General features: G+C 37.0%; 1 protein-coding gene across 7 annotated transcripts in view; it reads left to right on the plus strand.

Annotated features, from left to right (window-relative positions):
* The window catches only part of LOC311585616 (zinc finger protein 431-like), a gene marked incomplete at its 3' end in the record, with an annotated part of 93,361 nt that overhangs the window by 9,149 nt on the left and 67,331 nt on the right, over positions 1 to 16,881 (plus strand). Inside the window, exons 2-4 of one of the 7 annotated variants that reach the window (XR_014775277.1) lie at positions 11,185 to 11,311; positions 11,516 to 11,576; positions 12,627 to 14,060. The exons of 2 other annotated variants lie outside the window; for them this stretch is intronic. Coding sequence is in view for 3 of the 5 variants with exons in the window: in XM_084761034.1 (XP_084617160.1) it covers positions 11,185 to 11,311; positions 11,516 to 11,576; positions 12,627 to 13,584 (1,146 nt within the window). Of the gene's footprint in view, positions 1 to 11,184; positions 11,312 to 11,515; positions 11,581 to 12,626; positions 15,986 to 16,881 lie in introns of those variants that run through there. 4 more of the 7 variants (XM_084761034.1, XM_084761036.1, XM_084761035.1 and 1 more) reach the window with 4 other exon arrangements.

Here is a 16,881-nt window from a genome sequence, read left to right on the forward strand (position 1 = left end):
CTGCCTTCAGACCAGAACGGGAGGAACAGTTTACTGTGCACGCTGCTGGGTGAAAGAGAGTAGGAAATAGTTAGGTCACAGACTAAAGTTTAAGGCAGTCAGCTGCAGGGGCCACCATTATGAAGAAGGGCCTGATTCCTGCAGGGTGAGTGATTTTATAATTTCCCAGCATGTATTAATTCTTTCATGGGAATGAAAATAGATATAGGTGGATCTGGGTCATACTATGGTTCTATTACTCTGTGTGGTGACCTTGGCCTCTGACCTTTCCTGAGTGTGGATTTCCTGGGGAGTGGGAGGCTCTCTGCCAAGATAGGAGAAAGCTGTGGTGCTTATAAAAAACATTACTATCCAATGTACACACACTGGCGTTGCTTTTGGTGTGCAATAGGACAAGCTGGATTCTTGTCCTTGTCAAAGCAGGACAAGCTGGGTGCTTCAAGAGGACATTATGCTAAATGAATAAAGACAATAACCATGGTTAAAGGATTATAACCCCTCTAAAGAACTCTCACAGTCAGTGCTGTACTAGTTACAAAGCAGCATGTGTGAATCTACCCACTTCTTTTTTCCCCATCTGATTTTAATCTTTAATGCACTCCCATCTGTCAGACAGGTGTGAGAGCTTCGGCCATCCTGTCTACCCTGCAGGTAGCAATAGAAAACGAAAAGCAGAAAGAACGCGGAATCTAGCTGACGCACTCGCCTTCAAAGGGTCTTTGTAACATTTTTTTAGTTGGTATGTAGAGAGGAAATATGAAATATAAAGATTTTTGTAGCAAGGGTTGTTATAGAAATGAGAAGTAAATGTGCTCTTATAGTACATTGTAAAAATGAAGAAAGTTATTTTATTTGGATGGTATGAGAGCTTTCTGTCAATGAGTCCTACTGCATGAAAAAGTGACAATGAAGTTAAGAAACAGCCTGCATTGTTTTGTTTGAATTTAAATAATGACAATAAATTATAGTTTTAAAAAAAGGTAAAATGTGTAGACAAATGACTCATTTCTTTATTTTTTTTTTTCTGATCAAATATCCCATCTTAGATGGTAACACCTTCATTTTTGCTTTGGAGAATATTTAACACCTATTATTTTTATATATCAGTGTGTATGTATTTAATGCAGTATACTGTTAATGAAATATGTTACACGTGTATTTTAATTATTTGAATATTTACTCAAGCATTACTCTCCCTTAACAAGAAGCAAGAGTATTATTTTGAATTAAATGAGCAGGAAAAATAGTTTGGATTATAACCAAACTAATGAAAACTAACACAGGAAAATGGCCTGTGTTCGTTTCCTGCGTGATATATACACATATATATGATTTCACAGATCTAGACAGGGTCAAAGAATGAGCTTGTCACAAACTCCTCTGTGGTGACCACCCCCTACACACAGAATGAGAATTGTAACCGTCAAAATCATGCTTTTCGTGTCTTCACTATTTCACTTCTCTTTGTCCATTTTTGTGGTCCCTTCTCTGCATTTTCATTTGGGAAATAGGAATTAATGTTTCTTAAAGGTAAATAGATCTTCTCTCATCCAATATATTCTCACCACTGTTTCTCCTCTCTCCACTGCTCTGAGCTGCCTCCCACCTCTCGTGTAGTTCCCCTTCCCCAGAGCTACAACCCCCTTCTTCTGGGTATATGCTCAGGAGTGGTGCAAGTGGTCTTCTAGTAGGATGGTTTCCAGTTTTCTGAGGAAGCACAATATTGATTTCCATAGTGGCTGTATTAGTTTGCACTCCCATCAGGAATGGAGGTGTTTTCCCCTTTCTCCACACCCTTGCCAGCATCGCCTGTTGCTTGTATTTTCGATCTTAGCCATTCTGTTATGTGTAAGATGGAATCTCAAAGTAGTTTTCATTTGCATTTCCATGATAGATAAGGATGTTGGACATTTTTTTGAAGCGTTTCTTTTTTTAACTTGTTCTTTTTAAATTAATTTTAACATATAATTTATAGTATTACACATGAATAAAATAAACTACATTCAGTAGGAAGAAACAGGGCTGGAGAGATGGCTCAGAGGTTAAGTGCACTGGCTGCTCTTCCTAAAGGTCCTGAGTTCAATTCCTAGCAACCACATGGTGGCTCACAACTGTCTATAATGAGATCTGGTGCCCTTTTCTGTCTACATGCAGGCAGAACACTGTATACTAACAAATAAATAATTAAATCCTTTTTAAAAGCACAGCAGGAAGAAACATGAGACCATTAGGAGTTATAGAAATGTTACATTCACAGTGATTTGGCTATTTGTATTTGCCAAACTTGAAGAAAGCATCTTTTCTATCTTGTTGAGTCTAAATTTATATGAAAAAAAAAATTCAAGTCTCTGCAGAAGGAAATTGAAGAAGATCTCAGAAAATGGGAAGATCTCCCATGCTCATGGATTGGGAGAATCAACATAGTAAAAATGGCCATCCTACCAAAAGCAATCCACAGATTCAGTGCAATCCCTATCACAATACTAACACAATATTTTACAGAACTGGAAAGATCAATTCTCAACTTCATATGGAAAAACAAAAAACCCAGGATAGCTACAACAATCCTGTACAGTAAAAGATCTGCAGGAGGAATCACCATCCCTGATCTCAAGTGTTTCTTAGCCATTTGAAATTCCTCTGTTGAGAACTCTGTTTAGATATGTACTCTATTTTTTAACTGAGTATTTTGTTCTATGAAAATCTAGTTTCTTGAGTTCTTTATGCAGTTTGTGCATTAGGGCCTTTATTAGTTGTGGAGCTGGTAAAATCTTTTCCCATTCCTTATGATGTCTTTTTGGCCAACTGATTGTGTTTTTTCCTTACAGAAGCTTTTCAGTTTCTTGAGGTCACATTTATTAATTGTTGATCTTAGTGACTTTCTGTAGACAAACAGTTTTAGTTTTTTCTACTTGATCCTAAAGGCTTGCCTGTTTCCATCTCTTGGCAAATCTGTGTTTTTCAGTTGTTGCAATCATTACTGTTTGGGTTTTTGATACTTAAGTGATTGATGGGATTAGCACATTGGTTTTGGATTTTTAAAACGTTCTCATATATTACTGTCTCCGGGTCCTAATTAGCTTCAGAGCCTACAGTTTTCTGAGGGAGCTTCAATTGAGGACATGCCCCCATCAGAATGGGTAGTTGCCATGTCTGAGAGAGATTGTGTTGATTGATGTGGGAAAGCTCTTCCGCTGAGGATGTCATTGTCCCTAAGCATGTGGGCCTGGCTGGAAAAATGAGCTAGCTGATTATGAGACAGTGATGAAGCAAGAGAAAAGCCGGGAAACAATGTTTGCTCATGGTTTGTGCCTTCATTTTCTGGAAGCTTGAGTCTCTAACAGAAGCTCCCAAAATGATGGACCGTCATCTCACAGGACCAGAGAAGTAAACCCATCCGTGACCTGAGATAATCTGGTTAGAGGATTCAATGACAGCAGCAGAGTCTCAAGTTAGAACAAAAAAATGGTACAAAAAAAAAGTGCTTTTGCTGCTGCACAGAACCTGGGAATGTTCTCTTCTGGAGGAATGTGGAAAATATCAGGGCTTTTAGATGTCAAAAGGCATAGAAAGCTGCACACAGAGCTTAACTGACTGTTCTTGTAGGACCTGGAGGATCAAACTGGCGAGAGTAGTTCAGACAGAGGAAGCCGTGGCCGTAGGATTTCAGTAGAAAATAGACTCCACGGAAAATTAAGCTAAGGGTCATTTGTGTGACAACTTGGGCCAAAATCTTTATTATTCTGTTCATGCCCCCAAGAAATTGACTACGGCTGAATTAAAAAAAAAAATAGTGGGCTGATTTCATAGATGGAATAGTGAATCCTTTGGAAAATTATTACTAGTGACTCATTCAGGATTACTCTTTAAAAAAAAAAAGCAACAAGTGGAGCAGAAATACACGCTAAGTCTGTGGTTTGTAAAGAAAAACAGCACTGGGTAGTTTCAGATGGTGGTCAAGTGCTGACACAGAGGCAGGAATTTTCAGTGCATATTCTCAACTTGCAGTTTGCAGCAGACAGTGGGAACTAGAAATGGTCTGTAGATGTAAACTCTCAGGCCCACCCCAAGTGACATATCCTCCAGCATGGCAGAATTTCCTAAGTCTTCCCAAATAATACCACCAATTTAGGACTTGTTTCTCTCACTTCAAGCCTACTTGCTTGCTTTACATGTTACATGTACCAGTTCATGACGAAGAAAAGCTCTGTAGGTAAGCCTTTACGTGCCTCAAACCTGAGAGTGAATGTTCACACAAGAAAAACACTCATGAGTAAAAATGTATTTCTGTCACAATTTGTTTTTGTTTTAATTATGTGACGTTAGTGTTTTTGTTTGTGTATATGCGTGCTGGTTCCCAAGAAGATTAGACCCTTGGATCTTCTTGTATCAGGAATTACAAAAGTTGTCAGAAACTTGACCTTGGTCCTGGGAATGAACTTGTCTTAACTGCACAGCCATGTCTCTAGCCTTGTAAATATGTTAAAGCTTTTTTTATATTATTATTATTATCTTGATTTCAGGAAATAGGAAATAACTATAAAAATGACAACCTGTTTGTGTAAACTTGATTTGATAAAGATTGTAGATATCATAGTTGTTTTCAGTTTCAAGGAAACACATCTTGTTTCATCTCTTCTTCATTGTAGCCTGGTGGGGATCATCAGTTGTGGTTGTGATTTGTATTTTGAAACGTTTGCAGCAGGTATTGAAGTTTTCTGCATGTGTAGTAAAACCATTGACAGAAGGTTATTAGGCCATTCTTATATTCTTTCTGCGGCTTCTGTCGTCTTCAATTATACGTTCCCTTGGTGATGGGTATTTTTCTGCTGCATTGTGTAGAATGGGATCCCCATTATCAAAGTTGTCCGTTGTGTCTTTAGTGACCATACACTTCAAGTAAGGGTATCTGTGAAAGGGTAATGGTTTTGCTTTTCATATTTTTACAAATTCCCTTGAGATGTTGTTTGTTATCCAGCCTGGCTTGGATGTCAGTAATTAGTCAAGGCTAGATTTGAACTCTTGATTCTCAAGTGTCAGCCTCCTGAGTACAAGTTCAAGAGTAGATGTGCCCAAAATGTGCCCTGTTTTGTCAACACATTTTAATAATATTAATATTAAGGTGCTAATAGAAGAGAATATAAGAAGCATTAAATACCTTATATGTGTATCGAAAGCAGCATTTTCAGCTATCTGGTAGAGATGCAATGAAGTAAGATGATCAGCAATCAACTGTATGTCTCACAACATAGCTTGATTGCTATGGATATGTATATATTATTTGATGTTCCATGTTTCTTCCGGTTTCCATTAGTTATCCATTTGGTTCTTCATCTTGAAGTCCTGTCTTCTAAGAGAATTATATAGAAATACTAGATAATGTAACAGTAATGAGATTTATTTAACAAAATTAATTTCTTTTGTGTGTGTGTGTGTGTGTGTGTGTGTGTGTGTGTGTGTGTGATATAATTATGGGTTTTTAGAAAATGACACACATATGGAGACTGGAAGAAAGCTTGTAGGGTCTGTTTTTGCCATCTTTACTGGTTATCAATGTCATGTGGCCAACTTTGCACACCACAGACATTTCCCACTATGCCATCTCATTGATGCTCAAATAAGATTGGTTAAAACATTATATCAGTAAATATTGTCTTCTTTTCAGATTGTAAATATATCATCATTTATGGATTGAGGAAAATGGGTCAATTTGAAAAACAAATTCTATTTGCAAATGAAAATGGTAGCAGATTTTTTAGAATGTGTTAAATATTCTTAGAAGTAAACCCTTGTTCATACCTGGAGAGAAATTTTTGTCCAGCAATATGGCTGCTCTGATCACATCCAAAGACATTCTAGGTCTGTGTAATTGAGCTGAGTGGAATGCAGAAGACATGCTTTGATTCGTTTTGGCCTTAAGTTTTCTTTGAAAATCTGGTTAAATTTTGCACTTAAAACCATCCTACCATGTTTTTTGTTTTTCTTTGGTTTTGGTTCTGAGTCTGGTAATGATTTCTTCTATTTTACTAGGGATTATAGGTCTATTTATATTGTCTGCATTGTTTTGATTTAACTTTTGTAAGTGATACCATTTGAGAAAATTATCCTGATTTTTGTTTGTTTGTGTTTAGATTTTTCCAATTTGGTAGAGTATAGGTTGTTGTTATTTTAAATATGTCCTATTGATTATCAGGATTTCTTCATTGTCTGTTACTTTGTTCCCCCTTTTGTTTCTGATTTTATTAATTTGAATATCCCCTCTCTGTCTTTTAGTTAGTTTAGATTAGGGTTTGTCAATTTTGTTGTTTTTCTTAAAGAATCAACTTTGTGTTTCATTGATTTGTGTGTGTGTGTGTGTGTGTTGTTCTCTTTGTTTCTATTTTATTCTTTTCATCCCTCCATTCAGTAGTTTCTTATTGTTTACTCCTTGTAGGTGTGCTTTCCTCTTTTTGTTCTAGAACTTTCAGATGTGCTGTTAAGCTGACAGCAATAGATATGTTTAATTTTTTATGCATGCACTCAGTGATACGAACTTTCCTCTTATCACTACTTTCATTGTGTCCCATAATTTTTTATATATTGTGTGTTCATTTTTATTGAATTGTAAAACATCTTTAATTTCTTTCTTATTTCTATCTTGGCTCACTTTTAATACAGTAAAGAGTTGTGGTTTGTAGGATGCAGGGAGTTGTTTCAATTTGTTGAGACTTATATTGTGTTGGAGTAGCTCATCAATTTGGAGATAGTTCAATGAGATGCTGAGAAGAAGATATATTCTTTTATGTTTTCCTAGAATGTTCTGTAAATATCAGTTGGGTTCATTTGGTCTTGAATGCCAGTTAGCTTGAGCATTCCTCACCTGTCCATTGGTGAGAATGAGATATTTAAGTCTCCCACTATTAAAGAATGAAGGTCAATATGTGATTTAAGTGGCAGAAGTATATTTTTTTTTTTTACAACTGTGGGTGCTCTTATGTTTAAGGAATAGATGTAAGGATTGAAAACTTCTCTTCATGGATTTTTAAAAATAAATATGTAGTATCCTTCCTTATGTCTTTTGATTAATGTTTGTTTGAATTCTATTTTGTTGAATATTAAAATGTCTACACCAGCTTGCTTCTTGGGTCTATTTGCTTGAAATATCTTTTTTTCAATCCTTTACCTTGAGGTAATGTCTTTCTCTGATGTTTAACTGTATTTCTTGTATGCAGTAGAAGGATGGATCCTTTTTTCATACCCAACTTGTTAGCCTGTGTCTTTTTATTGGGGGAATTGATGCCATTGATACTGAGAGTTATCAGTGAACAATAATTGTTAATTCCTGTAATTTTGGTGGTGGTGGTGGTGTATGTGTATGCTTCCCTTCTTTTGGTTTTGATGATGTTGTGAGATTATTTATTTTCCTTGTTTCATATGTGTAGTTAACCCTCTGGGTTGATGTTTTCATTCTACTACCTTTCTATGGTCTTGTATTTGTAGATAGATATTGTTTAAATTTGATGTTATCGTAGAACACCTTATTTTCTCATGGTAATTGAAATTTTTATGAGTATGGTAATCTGGGCCAGTATCTGTGGCTTGTTAGCATCTTCAGCATATGTGTCCAAGTCCTTCTGGCTTTTAAAGTCTCCATTGAGAAGTCAGATGTAATTCTAATAAGTCAGCTTATTCTTTGTTCTGTATGTTCAGTGTTTTGATTATTATGTGGTGAGGGTCCTTTTTGTCTGGTCCAGTCCATTTTGTATTTTGTAGACTTTTGTACCTTGATAGGCATCTCCTATGGTTTTGTTGAAAATATTTTCTGGACTTTTGAGCTGTTATTCTTCTCCTTCCTATATTCTTAATTTTTGTAGTTTCATAATGTCCCAGAGTTTCTGGATGTTTTGTGCCAGCAAATTTTTGGATTTAACACTTTCTTTGATTGATGTATCCATTTCTTTCATTGTATCTTCAATGCCTGAGATTTTCTCTGCCATCTCTGTCCTTTGATTGCCTTGACAGTTTCTTTTTGCAGCCCTGAAATGTTCATTTCCAGGATTCAGTGAGTTTGTGTTTTCTTTATTGTTTCTATTTCCCATTTCTGAGTTTGATCAGTTTTATTTATTTCCTCTGTTTGTTTGTTTTCTTGGCTTTATTTAAGGGATTTATTGGTTTCCTCTAATTATTTGTTTTTCTCCCTTTCTTCCTTTGAGAAACTTCTTGATTTTTTTTTCCCATTTGTGTTTTCCTGAATCTCTTTAAAGGAGTTATATGTGTTTTCTCACTGAGGACCTCTATCATCTTCATTTTGTCGGTTTTAAGGTCTTTTTCATGTGTTTCAGCTCAGGGCCTGCGGTGGTAAGACAGCTTGGCTCTGCGGGTGCCATATTTCCCTAGCTGTTATTGGTTATGCTGGTGATTAGAATCCAAAGATAGAGTGATTTTAGGTCTAGGTACTGATTTGGGGGTTTTACTTCGTTGGATGGGAGTTTTATCCTGGGTTTCTTTTTGCTCTCTGGATTTTCAGAGTGTATTGGCAGAGTGTTGCCTTTTTTACTGGCCTCCTTAGCTATTGTTAACAGAGAATCCTTGCTGGTTTTGGAGGCTTGGGAAAGAGTAGGTTAGAAAGATACCGTCTTAGGGATCTACAGGAGGCATGGATGCATAAGGCAGTTGGAGCTATGTTTGGTGTACTATTCCAGTGCTAGGGGCAACTGCAAAAATTGGGTCTGGGGAAACAGATAATGTGTTAGATCTGTGGACAGCCTACCTGGTCTTCTGGCAGGCATGGCACGTGGTTGAGCAAGGGGTGTCTGCCCAAGTGGGCCTGGGACATATAGGTGAGGCAAGGAAAGGAAGGGTATTGGATGGTCCATTGGGTACATAGGAGGTGTGGACTCGGGGGAGATGAAACTGCCCCTGGTATTCTGTTCCAGTGTTAAGGGTGACTGTGAGAATCGGGTCTGGGGTAACAGACAGAATTACATCTTTGGAAAAAATACCTAGTCTTCTGGCAGGCATATGCTGTGTTTGAGCAGGGGTTTCTGCCCATAGTTGGGGCCTGGGGCATGGAGATTAGGCAGCGGGGAAGGGTAAGTGGGGAAGGTCTGCGGTATCTACAGAGGACATGGGCAGGAGAAGGAAACCCTGAGTGTTGGGTCTCATGTGACAGAGCAGGGACTGTCTGCAGACATCCCACTCAGTCCCAAACCCAACATCTTAACACTGAGGCATCAGTTTCTCAGAAATAATGTATTTACCTCTTTATTTATCTGGGTTTATGTTGTTAATCTTTGAAAGACTTTGCACTTATTGGATTAAAAAGCACGATGTGGACTGGGCAGGTCACTCAGGACTTGCTGTTCTTGGGGATGATCTGAGTTCAGATAACCCATATCTGGAGGCTAGAAACCACCTGGTACTCGAGAGACAGCGGCTCTGACACCCTTTTTGGTGTGTTACCTGCACACACATGGAAGACATTCTCTCTCACACGTACAAATATACACATAAAAGTGGGGATAAACTTGACAGGATCATCCATGTTCTGAAAACAAGAAAGATGAAACATTTAAGATCATGGATTCTTTCTCTGTGGTTTTAGGTCAGCACTGTGCCAGCCACCTAGATTTAGCAGAGTCTGATCTCCAGTGAAGACACTGTAGGCTTTCGCTGCATGAAGCTGTGAGGATGAAGCCTCAGTTGCATTTTGGGACCACAAGATGTTGAGATATCGATGTTATGAGACCATAAAGAGTTGCCTATAGGAAGAGGAAGTAACCAAATTGAGTGATGTATGAGGAATTGCAGGTTCAGGGCCATGTGACCCTTTCGAAACTGAAGCCCTATGTATCTGAGACAGAGCTGCCATGTTTTGTGTTTGCCCTGATGTTTTTTGCCTTCCCTCACTATGTACACACTGCTCTCTATTGTTGCACAGTATTAGGATCATTTAAGTTAGACTAAATGCATTTTCATCGTGGCATGCCCATGAGCCTATAGTGACCAAGGTAGAACATACTTGATTGAATCGTATCTTTGGACGCTTGTCTTTCCTTTGTGGCTTTCTTTGGGGAGCTTATAGAAACTTCTGTGGGAGGAAACTCTGTAGATTCTTTATTGAGGGTGAGATTTGCATGTCCATAGACTCAACACATTTCCTGTTCTTTTGTGTCTCCTGTGTTATTGTTGAAACTGATCGGTCAGCTTCCTTCCCATGCTGCCATGTCTGCACCATTATAGACTCACTAAATCACAGCAGATACAGTAGAAACAAGCGCTATTCAATGCTAAGCTAGTATACTAGCCTGATGTTCTTATACTTTTAATTTTGTTGGTTTAATTTTCGCCTTTGAAGAAAAAAGATTCTGTGTAGTTTTGGCTGCTCTGAAAGTAGATATGTAGATTAGGCAGGCTTAGAGTGTAGAGAAATATCTGACGCTGGCTTTAGAGTTCTGGAATTAAATGTGAGCCAACATACCACCTGCTGCTGCTGCTCCTCCTTCTTCTTCCTCTTCTTCCTCTTCTTCCTCCTCCTCCTTCTCCATTATTATTATTATTGGCAGATGGGTCTGGAATGTAAGGTTTTGAACATGTCAAGCATATGCTGTTGTGCTGATCTTTACCCACACCTTGACTTTTGAAATTGGCAGAGAGTATATTCTATTTTTTCAGTAGACTTCAGTAAACATCTCTGAGTTCTATCTTTCTTGGGTTTTTTGTTTGCTTGCTTGCTTGCTTTTTTTTCTTTCAGGAAAGACAGGGTCTTAACTGTGTACCCCTGGCTGTCCTATAACTCATTGCATGGACCACGCTGGTATCTAACACAATGAGATACACCTGCCTCTATCTCCTGAGCGCTGGGATTAAAGGCATGAGTGAATACACCAAGCTTGCCCATCATTTTTTGTAGTTAGCAAATGTTCGTACAATTTCTCTGATATATGCTGTTTGTCTGTTTGGTGTTCTCTCTCGCGCACGCGCGCGGTTAAGACTATATCTTATTCAAAAGGCACAGAAATAATGGAGGTGGGCACCATTATTCAGGTTCCTTCTGAAATGACTTGGTGATTACATTAGAACTTGTATATCAAGAAATAAGTGGAGAAATATCCAGAACTATATGAACATATTGTCAATGAAGGAAACATATACAGTGTTGTCAGTATCATGCTTTCTGTTGTACACATATATGGGATATTTTAGAATGCAGTGACCTATGATGATGTGTGTGTGAACTTCACCCAAGAAGAGTGGGCTTTGCTCGATCCTTCCCAGAAGAGTCTCTACAAAGATGTTATGGGAGAGACCTACAGGAACCTCATAGCTATAGGTAAGAAGTGAATTTTTTTTTTCACTTTTTAAAATAAGGAGATAACTGTTTCTTTGTTAATGATTCCCTTTTGTAATTACAATTGATGTAAGGAAGAATGAGGTAAGTAAATCAGACATGGTTCTAAGATTTACTGAAGATAAGAACTTAAATTTTGCCTGATTTCCAATAACATATCATATGTTTTCTGGTACTATATTTTAGGCTACAATTGGGAAAACCATAATATTGAAGAATATTGTCAAAGTTCTAGAAGACACGGAAGGTAATTTTCATGTGCAAACTGATATGAGCATGCCTCTAAGGAATTGTAATGTGTCCTGAAAGTTTTAAAAGAAAAGCAACAATGTAAAAAGGCACTGCTTTAAGTGTATTGATGATTATTAAATTCTCAAAAATGTATGTACTTCCATCTGAATTACCTGATTTGTGTTTGCAAGGCATTCCTCTCAGAGAGAAGACAAGAAAACAATGCATAACATATATTTCTCTTTGAATCATAGCCACATTACAGTTACTCTGTAGAAGTGCCAGTAAGTTTAATGAAAGTGGCAGTTTATGAGAGTCAAGAATGTTGTGGAGAAACTTTAATCCCTATATCACATGTCTATAAGTAACAAAAACAAACTGTGAATGCAATGTTAAGACCTTTCATTTGATAGTCTCCTTTAAATAGGTATATCATGTCAGAATGGATACAAGCCATGTGAGCTTAGGGATATTGAACAGAGCAATGTAACTCTGTTTCTCAGAATAGGTAAACGTTATATAATAGTTCCTTACTTTGAGCAGATTTTCTGATGTGATAAAAGTTTATCATTAATTGGTTTTCCAGCTTCATTGGGAATACATCCACAAACTCACACTGCAGAAAATCCATACTAATACTAGAAAAGTTAAAATTCTTCTGTTTGTCTTGGTTCACTATGCAAATGTAGTATGTATGACTCACACTATTGGAAAATTTATTAATGCGGTCAGTGTGGTAAACCTTTGAGTTCTTCTAGTTTTATTCAAGTATGTGGAAAGGCTTATACAGAATTGCTATAATTATAGTTTGCTAGATTACAACCAATATCACAGCTATATGTGTCTATAAATGTGAGCCATGTAATAAATACTCTTACTATCACAGATATCTTCAAAGATGCAAAACAACCCATAATGAAGGGGGGAACCTTAAATGTAAACAATTGGGTAAAACATTAAGCTCTGATTCCTCTTTACCAAATTATAAAATTAATTCATGCAGGTAAAAAGATTCATCAGTGTAATGAATGTGGTAAAGCTTTCACATGTGCCAATTATTTTGCAGGCATGAAAGAAGGCATATTGGAGAGAATCCTCCTGAATATATTCAATGTGGTAAAGCCATTGCATGTAAAAGTCATCCTCAAAGGCGCGAAAGAATTCATACTGGAGAGAAAATGTATGAAGGGATTCATTATGATGAAGCCGTTGCACATCACAGCAATCTCCAAATACGTAAAAGAATACATACTGGAGAGAAACCCCACAAATGTAATCAATGTGATAAAGCTTTTTCACAACACAGTTATCTTCTGATACATAAAAGAACACATACTGGAGAGAAACCCTATGAATGTAATCAGTGTGGTAAAGCCTTTGCATGTCATGGTTATCTTCGAGTACATAAAAAAACACATACTGGAGAGAAACCTTATGAATGTAATCAGTGTGGTAAAGCCTTTGGACATCACAGTCATCTTCAAAGACATGAAAGAGTTCATACTGGAGAGAAACCTTACAAATGTGATCAATGTGGTAAAACTTTCGCACGTCACAGTCAACTGCTAATACATAAAAGAATACATACTGGAGAGAAACCCTATGAATGTAATCAGTGTGATAGAGCCTTTTCACAGTACAGTAGTCTCCAATTACATAAAAGAATACATACTGGAGAGAAACCTTATGAGTGTAATCAGTGTGATAGAGCTTTTTCACGCCACAGTCATCTCCTAATACATAACAGAACACATACTGGAGAGAAACCCTATGAATGTAATCAATGTGGTAAAGCCTTTGGATGGCACAGTAGTCTCCGAGTACATGAAAGAGCACACACTGGAGAGAAACCTTATGAGTGTAATCAATGTGGTAAAGCTTTTTCACAACCAAATAATCTCCGAATACATAAACGAATGCATACTGGAGAGAAGCCCCATGAATGTATTCAATGTGGTAAAGCCGTTGCATGTCTTAGTAGTCTCCAAATACAGACAAGAACATACTGGAGAGAAACCCTATGAATGTCTTTAACATGGTGAAGCCTTTGCACATTTCTGTAGTCTTCATCATCATGAAAAATTCATCCTGGAAAGAAACCATATGAATGTACTTAATATTGTAAATGACGCTTTTGCATATTTCTTTAGTCTTCATCATCCTGAAAGTATTCATACTAAAAAGAAGTTCTACAAAAATAAGCAATATGGTAAAGCCTTTGCCCATCACAGTTATCTCCAAATGCTGAAAAGAACACAAATAGAAAGAAGCTTTATGAATATACTCAGTTTGGTAAAGCATTTGTCTTATGAGGCCTGCTTAGATCTAACACAACTCATCACCATGTCAATGACAATGTCAAGAATTTATTGTATTCAAGCTGCTACTACTTATGGACCAGAGCTGCAGAGCCGACTCCAGAGCTGAACTGTGACACACACTCACACACCCATCCCCTGGACCCAGGATGTTACAGAGCTTTAAAGCTTGAAAACCAAAGGTACAGTTACATATTTCTACCAATCAGGATTTAGGGATACGAGCTTTCCTTATGTGATTGTTCTATGTCAACTGATATAAAATGAAAGCTTTACTGTCTAATTAATCAACTCTATTTGTTCTGTTGTGGTTAGGAACAGTCATGTTTTTATGGAACAAATGATGAATAACAGAAGCTGGTCAGCTATTGGGAAGTCCTCAGCTCTCCTGGGGCCTGGGAACTTGAACTTAGTTTCATCCCATGATTAAATGTGTCTGAAAACAAAAAGGCACTGCTTAAGATAAGTTTCTTTTGTTTGTTCCCAACATTTGCATATCAAAGTCACTCTTGAATACATAAAAAAGAAATCACATACTGGAGAGAAACTCTACAAACGGCAATCAATGTGATAAAGCCTTTTTACAACACAGTTATCTGTGCGTAAACAAAAACACATACTTGAAAGAAATCAGGTGAATTTAAACAATGTGTTAAAGCCTTTGCATGTAGCAGCTATCTTTGGAATAATGAGAAAAAGTCATACTGCAGAGAAACTCCACAAATGTAGTCAGTGTGGAAAAGTCTGTATTTCATGGTATCTTTATACAAGAGTAAAACCTTTAGTATGTAATCAATCTATTAAACCCTTTTGCATATGACAGTAGTTTTTGAAGACCTGAAAAAAAATGTATACTGAATGAAATCTATGACTGTAAAGTATGTGGTAAGATCTTTTGGCAGCACATTTGCATTCAGCTATAGAAGATTATTTATTCTGGGGAAAAATCTGATGAAGTGTCAACAATCTATTCAAGCATTATGATGTCCTCATTTTGTTTGAACTTGCAAATTCTTGCAGACAAAAACCCTATGAATTTAAATAATAAGGTAAACAGTAAAGGAACCATTTTATATTTCATAGTCTCTTTAGTTACATGAAATAATATATCCAGGTATAATCCCGTACGGGTGTGTATTAGTGCCTTTTCTGTTGCTGTAATAAAACGTAATGTCTAAAGCAACATATGAAAGAGCTTAATTTGGCTTATGTTTCCAGAGAGATGTGGGGTCACTATGAAATTGGCACCACAACAAGTGTCACACTAAAGCAGGAAGCTCAGAGCTCACATCCTCAACCTGCAGCATGAAGCAGAGAGTGGGAGCTAGAAATGGTGTGGATGTGAATCTCAAGCCAACCCCAAGTGACATATGTCTTCCAGCAAGGCAGCATTTCCTAAATCTTATCAAATGATACCAACTGAGGATTGGTTTCTCTTACTTCAAGCCTACATGCTTGCTCTTTGTTACATGAAACATTCATGATGAAGAAAATCTCTGTAGGTCAGCATTCTGATGCCTTAACACCTGAGTTACAGGAATGAATTCTTTTTTTTTTTTCAGTAATGAATTCTTATACAAGAAAACCATTCATGAGTAAATTTCTTTAACAACTTGATTTGTTTTAGTTTTAATTATGTGATGTGAGTGTGTCTTTGTATCTGTATGGCCTCGTGCATGCTGGTTCCCAAGATTAGACTTTTGGATCTTCTTGTAGCTGGAATTTCAGGAAGTTGTCAAAAATCTTGACCTAGTAGGTATTGGGAATGAGCTTGTCTTAACTGCTTGGCCATGTCTCTAACCCTGTAAACACTATAAAGCCTTTATATGTCATCATGACATCAAGAAACAAACAAAAAAAAAAAACCTCATAAAAGGAAAAACCCAATTCGTGTAAACCTGACTTGATAAAGATTTTAGTCATCATAGTTTTCTTCCATTTCAAGAAAAAAAAAGAATCTGATTCATCCTTTTTTCATCATAGCCTTGTGGAGATCACTAATTGCTATTGTGGTTTGTATTTTGAAACAGCTGTAGTAGTTATTGAAGTTTGCTGTATGTGTGACAAATTCATTTACAGAAGTTTTATCAAGAAATTCTTAAATTCCTTCTGTGTCTTCTGTTCATCTTGTGCCCTATCACTTGGTGGTAGACATTCTTCTACTTCAGTGTATAGAATGGGATGGATGCCCATCATCTCCGTGGTCTATTGTTTATTTATATATCAGGCAGTTTCAAGTAAGGATGTCTGTGAAAGGGTAGTGGAGGGTTGTTATCCAGCCTGACTTGGTTGTCAGTAATTAGTCAAGGTTACATTTGAACTCTCGATTCTTATGTGTCGGCCTCCTGAGTACAAGACCAAGGGTAGAAGGCCCCAATGTGGCCTGTTTTGTCAATACATTTTAACAATAGTAATGTTAAGATGCTTAATAGAAGAGAGCATAAGAAACATTAAATACCGTATATGTGTACCCAAAGCAGCACTTTTAATCTACCTGATAGAGATGTAATGAAGTAGGATAATCCACAAAAAAACAAACTATCTCACAACATAGCTTGATTGGTATGGATATGGATATGTTATCTGATGCTCTGTGCTTCTTCATGTTCCTAATAGTTACAACTTGGCATTTCATCTTGAAGTACTGCCTAAGGGAATTATGTAGCGATGCTGGATAATGTAACAGCAGTGAGATTTATTTTTTAAAAATTGTGTGTGTGTGTGTGCATGTGTGTATCTGTCTGTCTGTCTGTGTAATGTGACAATGGGCTTTTAGTCCATGATGCATATTGAGACTGGAAGACAATTTTGTGAGGTCTAATTTTGGCCATCTTTACATGGTGATCAGTGTTAGTTCACATTTCCTACTAAGCCATCTCAATGATGCTCAAGTAAGATTAGTTGAAACATTGCATCAGTAAAGTATTGTCTTTTCAGATTGTAAATATAGTATCATCTAAGGATGGAGAAAACAGGACAATTTGAATGATAAATCCCATTTAC

This window comes from Acomys minous, assembly GCF_964271855.1.
Source record: "Acomys minous genome assembly, chromosome: 16".
Classification (NCBI taxonomy): domain Eukaryota; kingdom Metazoa; phylum Chordata; class Mammalia; order Rodentia; family Muridae; genus Acomys; species Acomys minous.